This window comes from Nyctereutes procyonoides, unplaced genomic scaffold, assembly GCF_905146905.1.
Source record: "Nyctereutes procyonoides isolate TBG_1078 unplaced genomic scaffold, NYPRO_anot_genome, whole genome shotgun sequence".
Lineage (NCBI taxonomy): Eukaryota > Metazoa > Chordata > Mammalia > Carnivora > Canidae > Nyctereutes > Nyctereutes procyonoides.
This window is the reverse complement of record NW_026575145.1, coordinates 15878910-15897722: the sequence shown is the minus strand read 5'-3', so window position 1 is coordinate 15897722 and position 18813 is coordinate 15878910. Positions and strand designations below refer to the sequence as shown.

General features: G+C 40.1%; 1 protein-coding gene across 5 annotated transcripts in view; it reads right to left on the bottom strand.

Annotated features, from left to right (window-relative positions):
• The window catches only part of HECTD1 (HECT domain E3 ubiquitin protein ligase 1), a 92965-nt gene extending 74552 nt beyond the window's left edge, over positions 1-18413 (bottom strand). For all 5 annotated transcript variants that reach the window (XM_055309213.1, XM_055309216.1, XM_055309214.1 and 2 more), the window contains exons 1-2: positions 18107-18413; positions 16452-16724 (exon numbers count right to left, since the gene is read on the bottom strand). In XM_055309213.1, the coding sequence (XP_055165188.1) occupies positions 16452-16591 (140 nt within the window). In that variant the 5' untranslated portion in view covers positions 16592-16724; positions 18107-18413. The remainder of the gene's footprint in view (positions 1-16451; positions 16725-18106) is intronic.
• Positions 18414-18813: the final 400 nt, after the last annotated feature.

Below are 18813 nucleotides of genomic sequence, written 5' to 3'. Positions count from 1 at the left end.
TTCCTAAATACAGTTGACCCTTGAACATGGGGGTTAGGGTCACTGACCTCCCCATTACCCAAGTCCGCTTGCAATCAGAAATCTGTGTATAGCTTTTGACTCCCCAGAAACTTAACTACCTACCTATAGCCTCCTGTTAACCAGAAGGCTTACCACAGAATAAACAGTTACTGTATAGTACTTATTAAAAAAAAAAAATTCAGGGATCCCTGGGTGGCGCAGTGGTTTAACGCCTGCCTTTGGCCCAGGGCGTGATCCTGGAGACCCGGGATCGAATCCCACGTCGGGCTCCTGGTGCATGGAGCCTGCTTCTCCCTCTGCCTGTGTCTCTGCCTCTCTCTCTCTCTGTGTGTGTGACTATCATAAATAAATAAAAGTTAAAAAAAAATAAAAAAAAATAAAAATAAAAATAAAAAATTCCATGTGTAAGTGGACCTGCACAGTTCAAACCCATGTTGCTCAAGGGTCAGCTGTACTGGTACAGGCATGTAAATATATACCTTCAAGATTGTTCAACACTATTTCAAGTAGTAAAAAACTGGAAACCACTTCAATGGTGAATAATGTATGGCTATTCGCTATATTGGATGTTATGTTGACATTGGAAACATTGACCTAGGTTTATTCATATTAAAGTGGGAAGGTGGTCACAGCATTATTAATTAAAGAAATAAGCAAATTATAGGATACTATTTGTTGGCTTTTAGTTGGGACCTCTCCTCAGTTTGTTAATAGGAACACCTATTAGCCTTGTGATGTGGCTACTTGGCCTTCTCACAGTATGGTGGTTGTGTTGCAAAAAGCCAGAGTCCCAAGAGAATCCAGTAGAAACTTTGCTGGCTCAGCTTTAGAAGCCACACAGCAGTCACTTTTACTATACTCATAAAGCTGACCAGATTCAAGCAGTGGGAAAAAGAGGCCCTCTCAATGGGAATGTGTGTCAATGTCACATGAAAAAGAATATATGGGGTGATGCCTGGGTGGTTGAGTTGGTTGAGCATATGACTTGATTTCAGCTCAGGTCATGATCTCAGGATTGAGAGATCAAGGTCCTTATAGGGGGCGATGGGTGTGGATCCTGCTTAAGATTCTCTTTCTCCTCTCCCTCCCAGCCTCCAGCACATACATTCTATCAAAAAATAAATAATAGAAAATAAGTTGAGGGGATCCCTAGGTGGCTCAGTGGTTTAGTGCCTGCTTTCGGCCCAGGGCATAATCCTGGAGTCCTGGGATCAAGTCCCACACCGGGCTCACTACATGGAGCCTGCTTCTCCCTCTGCCTGTGTCTCTGCCTCTCTCTCTCCGTGTCTCTCATGAATAAATAAATAAAATCTTTAAAAAAAATAAATTGAAACAAACAAAAAGTATAATCCCAGCAGAAGCATTTTCAAGATTTTTTTTTTCTTTGACAGAGAGAGAGAGAGACAGAGAGAGCACAAGCAGGGGGTGCAGCAGGCAGAAGAAGAGGGAGAGACAGGCTCTACACTGAGCAGAGAGCTGGACACAGGGCTTGATCCCAGCCCCTACGATCATGACCTGAGCTGCAAGCAGCACTTAACCAAATGAACCACTCAGGCACCTCAGAATTAATAAACTCGTAAAGTTAAACTCAGAATTACTCAAACCCTTATCAAGATAATACAAAAAAGGGGATCCCTGGGTGGCTCAGGGGTTTAGCGCCTGCCTTTGGCTTAGGTCGTGATACTGGAGTCCCGGGATCGAGTCCTGCATCGGCCTCCCTACATGGAGCCTTCTCCCTCTGCCTGTGTCTCTGCCTCTCTCTCTCTCATTCTATGTGACTATCATAAATAAATAAAAAAAATTAAAAAAAAAAGAACCTAAAGCTGTATGGCGTATACACCTGCATACAGACAAACACTTGAGGATACAGAGTCTCTAATTAGAATCACAAAAAATTTACCCCAAAATAAATTCAATCATTCATATTTTACTTCTGCATTTCTAATATGGACCTTATTTCTATATGAATACATACTTGAGGCAGATACAAAATCACAGTGGGCATATATTAACATTATTTTAAAATCTCCATTCCATTTTCTCTTAAAAAATAAAAATTTACTAACCTACTCATTCATTCCTCCAAGGACTGAAAACTTATAACATTATCTTCAATTAGATTTTCTTACAATGAACTCTAAAGTTCAAAACTACCAAAAGCCATAAGGTCCTCTACCAAAAGAAGTACCATTTTGAAGATAGTTCTAAAAAGATAATTATATACAAACACGTTGGGTCAGACTTCAAAAAATAAATGAATATTTGGGATGCCTAGCTGGCTCAGTCAGTTAAACGTTTGCCTTCGGCTCAGGTCATGATCTCAGGGTCCTGGTCAGTGGGGAGTTGGCTTCTCCCTCTCCTTCTGCCCCTCCCCTTGCTTGGGCACATGCATACTCTCTTTCTCTCAAATAAATAAAATCTTTTAAAAAAGAAATAATTAAATGTTATTTAAAACTTAAGGAACTTTGATTTCCTCTTATATGAATTATGAAGAATTCAAAGAAAGTTATCAGGCAAAAGTGTATATACAAAGATGGTCACAGTGACAAAAACTATATATCTAACAAGGGCATGATTTAGTATATGACACATCCATAGAGATTATGCAGGTACTTACTAAAAACATATGATACAAATATTGTTTAATAGAAATATTAGGTAAAAGAAAAAATCACATTCCTTATGGTATTCATCATGTTAAAATATGCAGAGAAGAAAACTAGATTTTCTGAATTTTCCAAATTTCTGTAACAAACATATTTTGTAATTCCCAGATAATAATAAATTTAAAGTTTGGGGCAAGTTAACTACAACAAACTTATTATAGCCTATTTCTCCTAATGAGTACAACCAAGAACCTTGGACAAAACAAGAAAAGCAACTATCTGAGGACTCTGAAAAGTACACAGCAGATGGATTAGGGGAAGAAGTCCAGACCCATGATGGAAGTGAGTTTCAGGGGCTTCTCTCCTCTCTTCTGATTTGACCCCTTGTGGGTCAAGTCCCCAAATGTCACATAGCAAGAACACAGACCACAAACTCAGAACCAAGAAAGAGGGTCTCTGTGAGTCAGAGAGTGTAGGAAGAAATTCCTGAGGCTTCTTCTTCCCTGCCTGGCCCCAAGGCTATCCTGAGTTAAGCCTCCTACTAAAACCCTGAGTGACATGCACAGTGCAGTGGAGATGGCATAAGCATCTAAGGCCCTGGAGAGAACTGGCAACTAAGAAAAGGGAGCCCCTGTGGTCAAAAGAGCATAAGAGGAATCCTATTATCTTCTCTTTTTCTTTCACTACTTTCAATTTGGGGGAAGTCTAGTCTAGTCCCAGCACAAGGGCAAAGAAGAGTGGGGAGGGGGTTGGGAAGTATAGTTATAACATCAAGAGAGCCTCAGTTTCCTAGCTAGAACACTAGTAAAAAGGGCTCCAGGTAGCCAAAAGATACAGGGGAAATCTTAGAAAAGAAAGCAAAAAAAGGATCCCAGACACAAATCCTAAGCAGGCCTCCAAACTGCACTGTGGAGGACAGAGCTAAAGAAGAGCAGCAAAGACTCTGACAAATGAATATGTGTATGACAAAAATAATCCACCACCCAAGTCCCAGATTATACTCTGAATGAATTATGTACAGAGTAGACCCAAACACCATAACAAAAGCTATAAATCACTAACAATAGAACCATTACCCACAGAGGGCAAGACAGAACTTGCAATCTAAATAACCAGATTGACTACATGCTAACACAAAACAAAATCAACATTATCTCCAGAGGATTTTGATAAAACCCAGATTCTCACAATACCCCAAATATTTAAGATAAAATCCAAAATAACTTGAAACAGGGGTGCCTGGCTGGCTCAGTCAGTAGAGCATGTGACTCTCAATCGCAGGGTCATGAGTTCAAGCCACACACTGGGCATGGAGCCTTAAAAAACTTAAAACACAAAGAATCAGTACAATCTGATCTATGCAACTCAAGAAAAGGAGTTAGGATGGGTGGCTCACTCTTAATCTCTGCTCGGGTCCTAATCTCAGGGTCATGAGTTCAAGCCCTGCATTTGACTCCACACTACACATGGGAGTCTACTAGGGGAAAAAAAAAGGCAGTCAACAGATGAAAAGAGAAAAATAATATAAACTTATCAGAGAGGATTCTCAATCAGCTATTGTAACTATACTCCATAAGGTAAATATGAACATTCTCGAAATGAATGGAAACAGAAGTTTACAACAGAGAAATAGAAAAAGAATCAAATGAGTTGTAGAAATAAAAAATAGTTTGTGAGTAGAGGGAAAATCTTACAAGATGGGCTCAAAAGCCATAAAACATAGTGAACTTAAACAGATAATAAAAATTATTCAATCAGAAGAACACAGAGTGAGAAGACTGGGAGAAAAAAAGGAAATCGTGTTAAGAATCTGAGAGAACACATCAAAAAGTGTAACGTTTGTGTCAATGGAGTCCCAGAAGGAAAGGAGAAAAAAAAATGTCTGTAGAAAATAGATTTGATGAAGAAATTCCCCAAATTTGGTAAAAGACATATTCAAGGAGCTAAGCAAACTTCAAATAAGATAAATTCAAAGACAACCATGCACTGACAAATCATAATCAAACAGCAAAAAAACCAAAGGTAAATTTTTAAAAAAAACCTTAGAAGCAGCAAGAGGAAATGCAACACAAAGAAACAAAGTTCAGTATAAATGCCAATTTCTCATCAGAAATCATAAAGGCCAGAAAAGTGTGGAATAATATCTTTAAAATGGTGAAAAGAACTGTCACCCCAGAATTTTATATCCAGCAAAATAAAGACATTCTCATATGAAGGAAAACTAAGAAATTAATCACCAGCAGACATCCTTGAAAGTTTTGCTAAAGAGGGGCACTCAGCAGGTTAAACATCCAACTCTTGATCTCAGCTCAGGTCTTGATCTCTGGGTCCAGAGTTTATGGGTCCTGAGCCCATGTTGGGCTCCACACTGGGTGTGGAACCTACCTTAAGGTAGTCCCTGGGTGGGTCAGTTGGTTAACCATCTACCTTCAGTTCGGGTCATGATCCCAAGGCCCTGGGATGGAGCCCTGCTTTGGGCTCCCTGCTCAGCGGGGAATCAACTTCTCCTTCTCCCTCTGCACCGCCCTTTTGCTCTCTTTCTCTCTTTCAAATAAACAAATCTTTATTTTTTAATTTTTTAAAGATTTTATTTATTTGAGAAAAAGAGCCACGCAAGGGGAACTGCAGAGGGGGAGGGAGAAGCAGACTCCCCATTGAGCTAGGAGCCTTAGGTGGGGCTCAACCCCAGGACACTGGGATCATGACATGAGCTTAAGGCAGAAACTTATTAGCTGACTGAGCCACCCAATGGCCCAATAAATAATATCTTTAAAAAAGAAGAAAGAAAGAATTGTTAGAGAAAGTTCTTCAAACTTAAAGAAAATGATACCAGAAGATATACATGCAACTTCAGCAATGAAGGAAGAGCAACAGAAGTAATAAATATGTAGGTAAATATAATAGATTATTTTTCTCCTATTAAACTGACTTTTGAAAGTAAAAATTTTAAGATTGTATCTTCAGATTTTCAATGTATGTAGATTTGAGATACATAAAAATTATAAAGGATAAAGGGATCTCCATAGTTCTAAGGCTTCTTCATTTTACTTTCAATGGTAAAATACTAACTCTTAGTTAATTGCAATTCCCAGAGCAACCATCAAAAAAATATAAAGAGAGCCAAACACCAACAGGTAAGTTAAAATAGAACACTACAAAACACACAAAGGAGAAAAAGGAACATTACAAATGACTCTATGCTGATAAATTCTAATTCACATTAGAATTGTTAGACCAATTCCTTGAAAGACGTACTACTAAAATCACTCAGGGGACGCCTGGGTGGCTCAGTGGTTTAGTGCCTGCCTTCAGCCTAGGGCGTGATCCTAGAGTCCCAGGATCGAGTCCTGCATCTGGCTCCCTGCACGGAGCCTGCTTCTCCCTCTGCCTATGTCTGTGCCTCTCTTTCTCTGTGTGTCTCTCATGAATGAATGAATAAAATCTTTAAATAAATAAATGAATATGCACTCAGGAAGAAATAAGTAACCTAAGCAGTCCTCTACTATACAAAGAATTGGTTGTAAAAACCCTCAAACAGGGATCCCTGGGTGGCGCAGCGGTTTGGCGCCTGCCTTTGGCCCAGAGCGCGATCCTGGAGACCTGGGATCGAATCCCACATTGGGCTCCCGGTGCATGGAGCCTGCTTCTCCCTGTGCCTCTCTCTCTCTCTCTGTGACTATCATAAATAAATAAAAATTTAAAAAATAAAAACCCTCAAACATATCAATTTATTCTCTTATGGATTATGCTTTTGGTGTTTATCTCTTAAGAAATATTTGCCTAACCTAGGGTCACAAAGGATATCTCCCATGTTTTCTTCTAGAGGTTCTACAGTTTTAGGTTTTACACTTAGGTCTACAATTCATTTTAATTTTATTTCTGTATACAGTGTAAGGTATGAATCACAGTTCATTTTTTTCTTTTTTCCATATGGATACCAATTGTTCCAGCACCATAAAAAAAATACTATCTTTTTCCACTGAATTGCCTTTTCATCTTTGTTAAAATAAGGTGTCTCTGTGAGTCTAATTCTGAACTATGTTCTATTTCATCGATCTATTTTCCTTCACATCAATACCACAGTTTTGATTACTGTAGCTATAGAACAGGAATTTAAATACAGTATTATTAGTCCCCTAACTTAAGTTGTTTTGGCTAGTCTTTTGCATTTCCATATAAATTCTGAAATCAGTTTGCCAATTTCTACATCTTGTCAGATATTTCTCTAACAACTGCAGAAGAAACAAAAATACTATTTACACAGAAATCTTTATCACTAATGGTTATAACAACTTTGGTCATAATCACCAAAACTAGAAAAACCCAAATGTCCTTCAAGAAGTAAATGGAGGGGCGACTGGGTGGCTCAGTTGGTTAATCATCTGCCTTTGGCTCTGGTCACGACCCCAGGGTCCTAGAATCAAGCTCTGTATTGGGCTCCCTGCCCAGCGGGGAGCCTGTTTTTCCCTCTCCTTTCCGCTCCTGCTCTATTTCTGTCTCTCTGTCTCTCAAATAAAGAAATAGAATATTTAAAAAAAAAAAAAGTGGAAGAACCATCTGTGGGGTACATCCATAAAATGGTACTACACAGCAATTAAAAGGTAAGAACTATTATACCCACAGCAACCTAGAGGACTCTCAAATGCAATACAGTACATTTAAGCCAGACTCAAAACACCATACAATGTATATGAGATTCAACAACAGTTTGGTAAAGTCAAAACTATAGTATCAGAGAACAGACCGCTAGTTGTCGAGCACTGGAGTTGGGGAAGGAGTAACTTCAAAGGGACAGCTCTAGGGAATGTTTCAGGATGATAGAATTGTGCTAAATTTCAATTTTGGTGGTGGTTACATAACTGCATTTGTCAAGACTCAGAACTTTACTGTGTGTAATTTAAATAAATTTAAGAAAAAAACAAACATCACACATACCATAATCACAGCCCTCTCTGAATAATGCTAAAAGTATACATCCATGGCACAAAATTTTATTAATAATTAAAGAGTTACTTGTTAAAGATTTATCTTTCACATTATGGGTAGAAATTATTTTTATATAAGTAAACCTAGTACCTAAATTTATAGACCTAGTACCTACTTTATAGACCTAAAAGTAGCCTAATCAGGAAATATTAAGATTACTCCTATATGGAACTGTCAGTCAACAACACAAATGAGATTAAGAAGAAACTTCCGATGAATTTAAATTTAAGCAATGGTTTCCAAAATGCTACCTGCAATATCAGAATCTTTCCCTGATGAAAGCAGCGATAAGTAACTTAAAACAAGTACCAAAAAGTTTCATGAAGTTTCAAAGAGAAATAATTTTTATTGGGAATTGTAATAGTTTTTATACTCTAACTATCATTCTTTTTTTCCAGACTATATATCACTTAGACTTGGGCTTTTTGAAGATTTACAATATAAAATTTAACTTTTTTTAAATAAAGGAAGTTATCTAAAGTGGCAATATTTTACTGAATATAGTCTATAAATTGGGCATTTCCTTTATTAAAGAACTAAAAATTTTAACTGCAAAAGTCTAATAAATTTGGTTTCATAAAGATAATAAAAAACATCTTTTGATCCATTTCATCTTTTATTTTTGTTCCTGCTCCCAGCCTTGACTCTCTCTGTATTGCTTACCTAAAAATAACTCCCATCACAGCAGTTGAAAATTATGGCCTGCCCTCTCAACAAAAAAGGGAGTAAAATTCCAATATGTAGACTTGCTTTTCTCCAATTAAAACACACACATAAATCTGACTGCAATTCATTCAACAAGTATCTACTGAATGTCTTTTTATGCCAAGTACTGTGTTAGGTATTGGACGGTAGGATATAAAAATGATTAAGTCAGTGCTGGGCTCTAAGGAACTCAAAGGCCTAATGACACAGTCAACAAGTATGCAAAGCATACATTATTTATAGCTACAAAGAAGAAGAGTGGGTTTGTTGTTTTAGGGTTTTTTTTCGTAGTTTAAGGTGACAGACACCTTGGTAAACTTAATAAAAGCTCACTGAAGATCATTATCTATGAGCCCCTTACAGAGAATGGTCCTTATCTTCTAGCACTTCTTTCTGCTGTCCACTGAAAAGAAGTACATCAACAGCTGATCTCTGTAAACAGAAATTGCTTATTTAACTTTTTAGGATTATATGTATTTGAAATAATGAACATTCTCTATCCAAGGAAGAATGCTCGCTCTCTCTCAAATAAATATTTTTTAAAATAAAAATTAAAAAACAAAACAAAACAAAATAAAATAAAATAAAAATAAAAGAGAGGGGCACCTGGGTGGCTCAGTCGGTTAAGCATATGCTTTGGTCTCAGGTCATGATCCCAGGGCTCTAGTATAGTGCCATGTCAGGCTCCCTGCTGAGGGAGTCTGCTTCTCCCTCTGCCCCTCCCCACATTCATGGGCTCACTCTCTCTGTCTCTCTCTCAAATAAATTTTAAAAAAAGAAAAAGGAAAAACAAAAGTATTAGGTAACTAGTAGTACTGTGGGAATGCAGAAGTCTTTGAAGGTATTTGAATCTTATCTACTAGAGAGAGATAAGACCCAAAGATTTTGTAAAATGGAGTGGTACAGTCAAATAATTATTTTAAGACTATTTATACCTCCATAAAGCTGGGGGGGAAAGACCATGAAAAATATTTTAAGGCATATTTTTTAATATGACTGGGTGGCTCAGCGGTTGAGCATCTGCTTTTGGCTCAGGGCGTGATCCCCGAGTCCCCGGGATGGAGTTCCACATCGGGCTCCCTGCACAGAATGTGCTTCTCCCTCTGCCTATGTCTCTGCCTCTCTGTGTGTGTGTCTTTCATGAATAAAGTCTTTAAAAAATATATATTTTAAAGTATGACTCTGGTTGTTGTTAGCTTGGAGACAGGGATATTTTTAATGAAGCTATTAGCACATTAGGGGCATAGTAATTTCCCCATACCAGTCGGAGATACTATTCTTTTCAATCTCCTGCTTCAGGGAGAAAATAGAGGTCACCAACAAACTTAAAACATCTACATCTAATCTCTACGTCTTCCCTGTTTTACAAGGAACACACTACCTAAAACTTATCTCTCCACCAGTAGAGATCAGAGCTTTGCTCCTTAACAAGATTTTCTGACCACAGCTTCAACATTATCAGGTAGCATACTAGGAAAACAGACTATCAGCACACCAGACCAACTGAATCATAATTTGCAGCTTAACAAGATCCCCAGGTGATCTGCATCTTGCACACTGAAGTTTAGAAGCACTGGTCTTAACAGAAGCCAATTTTCTCCCAGTTTCTCAGAATCTTAAACACTATGGATATTCTCTTGCCTATCTCTTTGACCTTTAAAAGACAAAATCCCCACACCCCCATTCCAATCCAACTTCTTGAAAAAGTTTTCCACACTCCCTGGCTCTATTTCTTCATACTCCTGCACCCATTCAAATCTGCCCCTCACCACCACTCCACTCCACTCTCATTAAGATCAAGGTCCTTGAGAATGTAGCTAAATCTAAAGGACATTTTCAGTCTTCACCCTACTTGACCTCTCACCACAATTCAGCACAATTGTCCTTTCTCTTTTTGAATCACTTTTCTTCCTGTGTTGACATGTACACTAATGATGCAAAAGCAATAGTGGGTGAAACTGCTGGTGTTTCAGCATGAATCAAGGCAAGGGCACTATACTAACTACTAGCTGTATTCTTCACTGTGGAGCTCTGGCATTAGAGGGCAGTTTCACTACAGAATTACAGAATAACCTTCATGAAGGGAAAAATTATTAATTTTACTGAATTGCAACCCTTGAATACTTATCTTTTAGATATCCTACCTCAGGAAATGGAAGTAATAAATATAAAGCACTTCTGCATCCTGAAGAATGATGGTTGTGTCAAGTGAAAGCATTTATATAACTGTTGGAGAACTGAACCAGACACTTTTTTTCCACGCAACACCATCTTTACTTGAAAGAACTTCAGGCAAACTGTGATTATTCAGACTTGGAAATGTGGCAAACGTTTTCTCAAAATTTAACGAAGCCTTCCACTTGAAGGAAAACAACCAACAGCGTTTATTGCCAAAGATAACACTAAAGCTTTCAAGCAAAAATGACAATTTTGGAAAACCTGTATCTGCCACCATGAGCTAGACAGCTTCCCAATACCGAAACTTTTCTGATGACATCAGTATTCATGTTAAACAAATGTGAGTTTGTGATACTATACAGTGACATATGTCAACATTTGGAATATCTGTATAATTCAGTAAATCCATAACCAGCACACAATTTTACAAGCTTAAACACGGGTAAAAAAAAAAAAAAAAAAAAAAAAGAAAAAATCCATTCCAGACGAGATCAGGTGTATTGAGGGTGGTACAGCCGTAGACCAAAAAAATCCATTCCAAGTACAAGAGAGACCAATAAATTTTATGTAACAGAATACAAAAAGCTCACTGATATGATTCAGAATCCACATTATAAGTAACTTTTAAGAAACTATCACTTGTGGGGCCGCCCGGGGGGCTCAGCAGTTTAGCGCCACCTTCAGCCCAGGGCCTGATCCTGGAGACTTGGGATTGAGTCCCAGGTCAGGCTCCCTGCATGGAGCCTGCTTCTCCCTCTGCCTATGTCTCTTCCTCTCTCTCTCCTCTCTGTGTATTCTCATGAATAAATAAATAAAATCTTTAAATAAAAAAAATAAAAAAGAAACTATCACTTGTCTAGTTTTGGTATCGTATCAAAGAAGAATATCCATAATTATGTTAAAAAAATCATCACAACATTCCTCCCTTTTCCAACTACATCTATGGAGGATAATCTTTTTTCATGTATTTCTATCAAAACATAATGCAACAGACTAAATCCAGAGGCAGAAATGAGAATCCAGTCAAATCCAAACTCATGATCTCAGCCCCTCAAAATTCTTCCAGTATTCTCTCACTGAATGGCATCATCATCCATTGTAACCTGAGTAATCCATGATACTTCCTTTCTCACTACTCTCATATCTCAACAAATTCTATTTTACTTCCTAAATCTTTCTCATATCTACCCACTTCTTCCTACTTCTATTACTACAAACCTCTCTCTCTAGGCCATAATCTACCAAGTCTAGAAGAATTTGTTCTTTTGTCTTATCTAAGCATCTATTCTATTCTCAAAAGAGCAGGTAATGGGGCAGCCCCGGTGGCTCAGCGGTTTGGTTTGGCGCCCAGGGTGTGATCCTGGAGCCCTGGGATCGAGTCCCACGTCGGGCTCCCTGCATGGAGCCTGCTTCTCCCTCTGCCTGTGTCTCTGCCTCTCTCTCTCTCTCTCTCCCTCTCTCTCTTTCTCTAAGGAATAAATAAAATCTTAAAAAAAAATAGCAGGTAATCTTTTTGAAAGACAAATGTAATCACATGTCATTCTTTTGCAGTATTTCATTGCCTTTGCATTGCTCTTAAGATAAAACAAAAAGCTTTACTTACCATATACAAGATTCCATCCCATCTGGCCCCTACCTTCTACTAGCACTCCAGCCAACTTTCCTTGTCCCAGTCACACTAGTTTTCTCCAAGTTCCTCAATCATGCCATACTTATCCCACCAAATCTTCACACATTGCTTCCTTATTTGAACCCCCTTCCCTCCTCTTCATGCTTCATCCCATAAACTCTTACACTTCCCTCATATCTTTAGGAAAAACTACTTCAGAGAAGGCCACTAGGAATACCCTTACTCCTCCAGGTTATGTCCCTTCTACATACTGTCATAGCACCCTAATCTTTTCCTTCATTGCACTCTAACATCACAGTTTATAACTGCAATCTTATTTCTATAAATCCGCCTTCTCTATCGACTACTAGACACCTTTAAGAGTAAGAGACTATCTGTTTTGGTCATCACCATATCTCTAACACTTGACATAAAGTAGGAAAACAATTTAAAAGGTTAGGGACACTCGAGTGGCTCAATCAATTAACTCTCTGACTTTGGCTCCGGTCGCGGTCTCAGGGTCCTGGGATCTACCATTGAGTAAGGCTCAGCACTCAACAGGGAGTCTGTTTCCCCATCTCCCTTTGCCCCTCCCTTGACTCATGTTTTCCCTCTCTCTCTTTTTCAAATAAATAAAATCTTTAAAAGGTTAAAAGCCTTGTCACTATTGTAGGTGTTTTTCATCTTATATTATAAATATACAACAGGAAGTTTTCATCACTGTGTTCAACTTGCCCACTTTGGAATACAGACTCAAGACCTTCTTCCTTGAGATACTGCTCAAAGAATACACTAGAAAAATGATTAGTGGTGGTTGCCTCTGAACTGATTAGCCAGGAGACAGGAGAGACTATTCACTGTACACCTTTCTGTGCCCTCATAAATAGCTAATTTTTAAATTTTTTAGAAAAGATTTTATTTATTTATTCGTGAGAGACACAGAGAGACAGAGACACAGGCAGAGGGAAAAGCAGGCTCCATGCAGGCAGGCTGTTGTGGGACTTCAATCCCGGGACTCCAGATCATGCCCTGAGCTAAAGGCAGACGCTCAACCGCTAAGCCATCCAGGCGTCCCGTTTTGTTTTTTTGTTTTTAATTTTTTAAAGAGCCTTCAGGCGCCTGGGTGGTTCAGTCAGCTAAGCAATCCATTCTTGATTTTGGCTGAGGTCATGATTCATGATCTCAGGGTTGTGAGACAGAGACCCATGCTGGGCATAGAGCCTGCTTAAGATTCTCTCTCAAAGGGATACTTACTATAGGTACTAAATATTAGTACCTATAAGTACTATCCCTAATTTTCCATTTTCTAGATCTTAGATTCTACCCACAAAATAGAACTTTTAAATTACACTATCTGAAGTTATAGAAGGCAGAATCTGCAAGTGCCCAGGATTTATCTATTTATAATACGTACAATAATTATCTATTTTAACATGAACACAAACTCATTTGTATCTCATTAAATTTAACTCTTAATTTAACTCATAAATTTATGACATTAAATTGAACTCACTAACATAATCACTGATGAAAGCAAAAACTAACCTTGAACTTGAATTTTATTTTCTAGAGTTCAGGCATTAATAAGAGACAGCACAGCTTCACAGAAAATGTACATTCCTTAACTTCAAAAAGACTGTCAAAACTCCAAAACACGTAGAGCCTTGTGTAATACTAAGTCAAAGGAAAAGGTTTAACTATTATGTGAAAAGCACTATGCTAGAGATTTCACATATATTTATCCCTTTCAATCTTCACAAAAATCTAAACCCAAATCTATCCCATCCCAAAGGCCATTACTCTACCACACCATCTGCCTTTCCTGACTAAATACATAGAACTATTAATACAAGTTAATAAAGGAAAAACACATCTGAACATAGACACCTTTTGCTTTATTCAACATAACTAAGGACTATTTTCTAGTATATTATGAAATCAAGTTGGTATGGGAGATTTTCACCAATAGTTAAAACATGCGTATCATCTTGCTTTTCCCCTACCCTGTTTGTTGAATGTTGAAAAGAATTTAAAAAGACTCTCCAAAATCAATCAGTTTCAGAAAATAAGGTCTCAAAATTCAAAATCAGAAATGTAGTATTAATGGGTAGCCCACTTTACCCAAAACACTTTTCACAAACATTCTTTCCTTTAATCCTCACAAGGAGCCTACTGCTATTTTACAGAGAAAGTAAACTAAGGCTCTCAAAGGCTAAATTACACGTAGCAGACCAAGAATCCAAGAATCCAAACTAGGTCTCTGATGCCACAGCCCATTCTTTCCACCAAATCATGCTGCTTCTCTGGCTCAAAGGAATCAGAACAATTTTTCTTGTGACAAGAAAATGTGACTATAGAATAAAAGAGCAAACTAAGAATTTTAATTGTCAGAAATTTAATTGAACATCCATTTTTTTGGTAGACAAATTACTGGTATGCTACATGAAACAGAGGTAACCATTTCAATTTGAAATAGTCTTTTTATCTTAGCAAATTAAAAATATAAGTCACATCTAACTTTAATTTCATCTTTCTTAAAATTACATTATATCAAATATAAATAAGCCTAGAAAGGAATATGGAAAGAATAATGGTTATGTTAGGATGGTAGGATTTTATATAAGGATGTTTGCTATTTTAAAAATTTCCTTTAAAATCGTGTTAATAATGGTAACACCTTTTTAAATGCCATTAGTAATAACTCTACTAAAAAAAAATAACTCTACTATATATTAGTCCTTAATAGAAGATACAAAACAATCATTAAATTGATTGGCAAGTATAACCTTTAAAAAAAGCGTAATTCTCAGGTTAATAAAGACCCTCTAACGAAATCTAGGAAAACTCAAAAATATACTTCACTTTTCTATGAATCCTGCTAAACTAAGTGTCAACAGGGAGGCTAAATCATTATCCAAAGTTTGTTAATAACAAAAATGAGTTCACATGAATGGGCCATTAATAAATTTTTATTTTGGGAGGGGGGATGGGGTAAATAGATGATGGGCATTTAGGAGGACACTTGTAATGAGCACTGGGTGTTACAGGCAAGTGATGAATCACTAAATTCTACCCTTGAAACTAATACTACAGTTCATGTTAACTAATTTGAATTCAAATCAAATCTAGAAAGAAAACAAAAACAAAAAATAAATTGTGATTCTGAAACTTTGTAAGAATTTTTATCCTAAGATTTTTATCGTCTTAATGGGATTTACAACTAAGAATCAACCTTAATTCATATTCATTAATTACTCATTCAAAAATGAAGGCAGTTAAAAATATTTTGTCAATTTAGTAATAACAGCCTTTACTGCCACCTCAAAGAAATTAAGGTAATTATACACTTTTTTTTTTTTTTTAAGATTTTATTTATTTACTAATGAGAGAGACAGAGAGAGGCAGAGACACAGGCAGAGGAAGAAGCAGGCTCCATACAGGGAGCCTGAAGTGGGACTCGATCCGGGTCTCCAGGATCACACCTTGGGCCAAAGGCGGCTCTAAACCGCTGAGCCACCCAGGCTACCCAATAATTATACAAACTTTTAAGTCAACATCTCAAACATCTTCTAATCTCCTCAAAACGGCATGAAGACAAATATAGAAAATCTGAGTTTTCATTTACTTAACAATGGAATTCAAAATTGCGAATAATATAAACAGTAAAAACCAAATGTGTTCAGCATTCAGAATGGTTAATCTAACTGGGCAAGTATCATATAAGAGGAAAAACACAGCATTAATAGCCAATCTAGTAATGAATTTTTTCACATTTTCAAATAAATTCTACATTGAAACCTCTGAATAAAATTGTTTAAACTCTCCAAATTTCAGAATGTTTCTACTATCCCAAAAATAGACTATATGAGTAACACAATTTATACCCTTCCAAGCTGAAATTTACAAAGCAATCATTTGCTTTAAGTACAACTTCCTATGAGTTAATACCCATGAAGAAAGGGTAGTTGGAAACTATGTTCATCATTTTCTGTATTTTCATGTTTATTTCAAGTTAATGTCTTGGTACAGAAATAGGTATTTGTATTTTCTCAGTTTACAAAATAATTTGAACACGAATCAAGAAATTTAGAAGTTAAAATTAATATTCCCTAATTCCTATTTACTTAACAAACATATATCTGTGTCATCACAATTATCACTACAGGAATTACTTCATCTACCAATTTTTACTTCTCAGAAAAGTGTACAAGCAGAACTGCAGAAACTTTTTTAAAAAAATTTTAAAACTCACTAGAGAGAAGTCTACAAAAACTGAAGTCAGCAAATGGTTGAAAACAGATGTCACCACAGCAACCCCAAAGACGATGATGAAGGGATGTACTTACGTTTCAAAACAACGATCCACGTTGTCAGACATCAAAAGCAGCATGCATAGCTGTTCAAGCGCTATTAGTTGCATGTCCCTTTCATCTCCCTGTCCCATCTGTAGCCATTCTAGCAATGTATCAGGATCCACATCTGCCATGGTTTTTTAAAAGCCTCTTTGCTTAAATTAAAAGAGTAAAAGGAAGAAGTCCTTTAAATATCCTTGACTGATCAGCGTGGGTCTAAAAAATTCTCTTTTACACCGGCTAGAACCAAATGTTCGTGGTGTCCTCCTAGGAATTAGAAAAGACTCATAAGTATGTTTGGAGAGAATATTTTAATGCAGTTTTTCGACTTTATTCCTCCGATTTAACATCCATTTACCACACTAAATAAAAACCAGTTTTGCGCTAGAGTGTAAGCTGATTAGGTTGCTACTTAACTGGAAACCAGAGCTGTCTTTGTCAAATACAGTCAAACAAACTCTAGGTCCCACTACTGCTATCACCAACGTCTGTGCCAAAAGGCAAAGAACACCTTACTAAAGGTTCTTTTTTTTTTTTTTCCAGCAAACTCCTCCCCCCACCCCTCCACCCAAAACTGATCTTCTGATAAGGGTTAGATTCAGTATTTTGAGGAGATTTTAAGCACTTTGATCCAATCTCCCTCCAAATTAAGTTTCTGCTTTAAAATTATCTCCAATTCCACTAATTCTGCTTACTTCCCAATTTACTTTACTGCTTCTTATAAGATGCTCACATACAAACAATAACTAGATGCAAGATATATCCAGGAACAAAGGCTTGGTCAAGAATTCTGGCAGTCTTGGCAACTCTTAAAAGTCAAAAAAAAAAAAAAAAAAAGGAAAAAGAAAAAGAAAATGCTAAAAGTAAATGCAATGGACTAACACCTTACGGATCAGGATGCAGGCCAATCTCCAGCCCTCTTTCTCCATCTCCTCAGAACGGAGCAGTTGGTTAAAAACCAAACAAATGAAAAACAAAATAAAGCAGCAGCCCCAAGAGGCGAGTCCTTACAACAGCCAGGAAGCGCCCGGCCCGGGGGGCAGCTCTGGATCCCACGGAACCCAGCTGCAGGGGTGTGAATCCAGCCGCGGGTCCGGGTGGGCAGCCAACGGCGGCGACCCGCGCGGATGACCCAACACTCCGGGCCCAGGCGAGCCCCGCGCCGGGAGGCGCAGGCACCGCGCTCGGGTTTCCTGGCACCAGACCCTGCTAAGTTAGCTACCTGTGTCTAAGGACGGGGAAGTTCTGGGGGGGGCGCGGCAAGCCTCGGGGCCCGGAGCAGGCCGCCGGGCCGAGCAGGGCGGCGGGTCTCTCGGGAGCGGCGCCCGGAACTCCGAGGCTCGGGGGGACGTCCCCGGCCCGACCGGGAGGCGAGCCCTCCTCAAGGGCAAGGGGGGCTCCGGCTCAGGCAAACCAGGCTCCGGCTCGAGCCAGCCGGGGCCCGCCGCCCGCAGGGCCGGGGGAGGGGAACAAAGGGGCCAAGCGGGTCAGCCCGCAGCTGCCCGGCCGACCTCCCCCGCAGCCGGGGTCTCGCTCCCCGCACGCCGCGGGGCATCCCGGCCCCGGCCCCGGGCCCGGGCCCCGGGCCCCAGGCCTGGCCCTTCCCACCGCCTAGGGCGCTCCCGCCTCCCCATCCCTCAAGCTCGTACCCAAGCCGGTCGTCCCGAAACGCTCCGGTCCAGCTCCAAGCAGGCCGCGGGCAGAGCCAGGCCCGGCCGCGGCCCTCGAGTTACCAGGAAGCCGCAGGCCGCGCAGGTCGAGCCGGGCAGGCGGCACAGGAAAAGCCGCGCCTCGCCCCTCCCCTTCCTCCGCGGGGACCTGGTGACGGGGAAGCGAGAGGTTCCCCCGACCGGCGGCAGCCAGCGCACGTCCGGTCCCCGGCACGCGGCTCCTCAGGCCTGAAGCTCAGAGGCCCGCGCGGCGCAGCCGGCGGCGGCGGGGGCTGGCCGCGTCCATCGCGATCCCGGACGGGGAAGGGAGGAGGGGCGGGCGGGAGCGGGGCGGGGCAGCTGCGGAGGGCAGCCGAGCTCGGCGGAGGCGGAGCAAATCGACTCTCCCGGCGGCGACCCCAGCGGCCGCCACGCGGGGCGCTGCGGAGACCGGGCGGCCGGACGCGTGGCCGCCACCACCGGGACGCCCTGGCCCTGCTGGCCTCGGACTCCCTCGTCAGCTGTCGCTTTTCGGTCGCGCTCGCGGCCCCAGCGGCCCCGCACACGGGCGCACGCACGCGCAGCCTGCTGTGCCCCGCGCCTACACACGTCGCGCGCTCCCGCCGGGAGGCCCCACGCCCACGCCCCACGCCCCACGCCCCACGCCCCACGCCGTAGCCGCGGCCGCCCTGCCCGGGCCGAGCCTC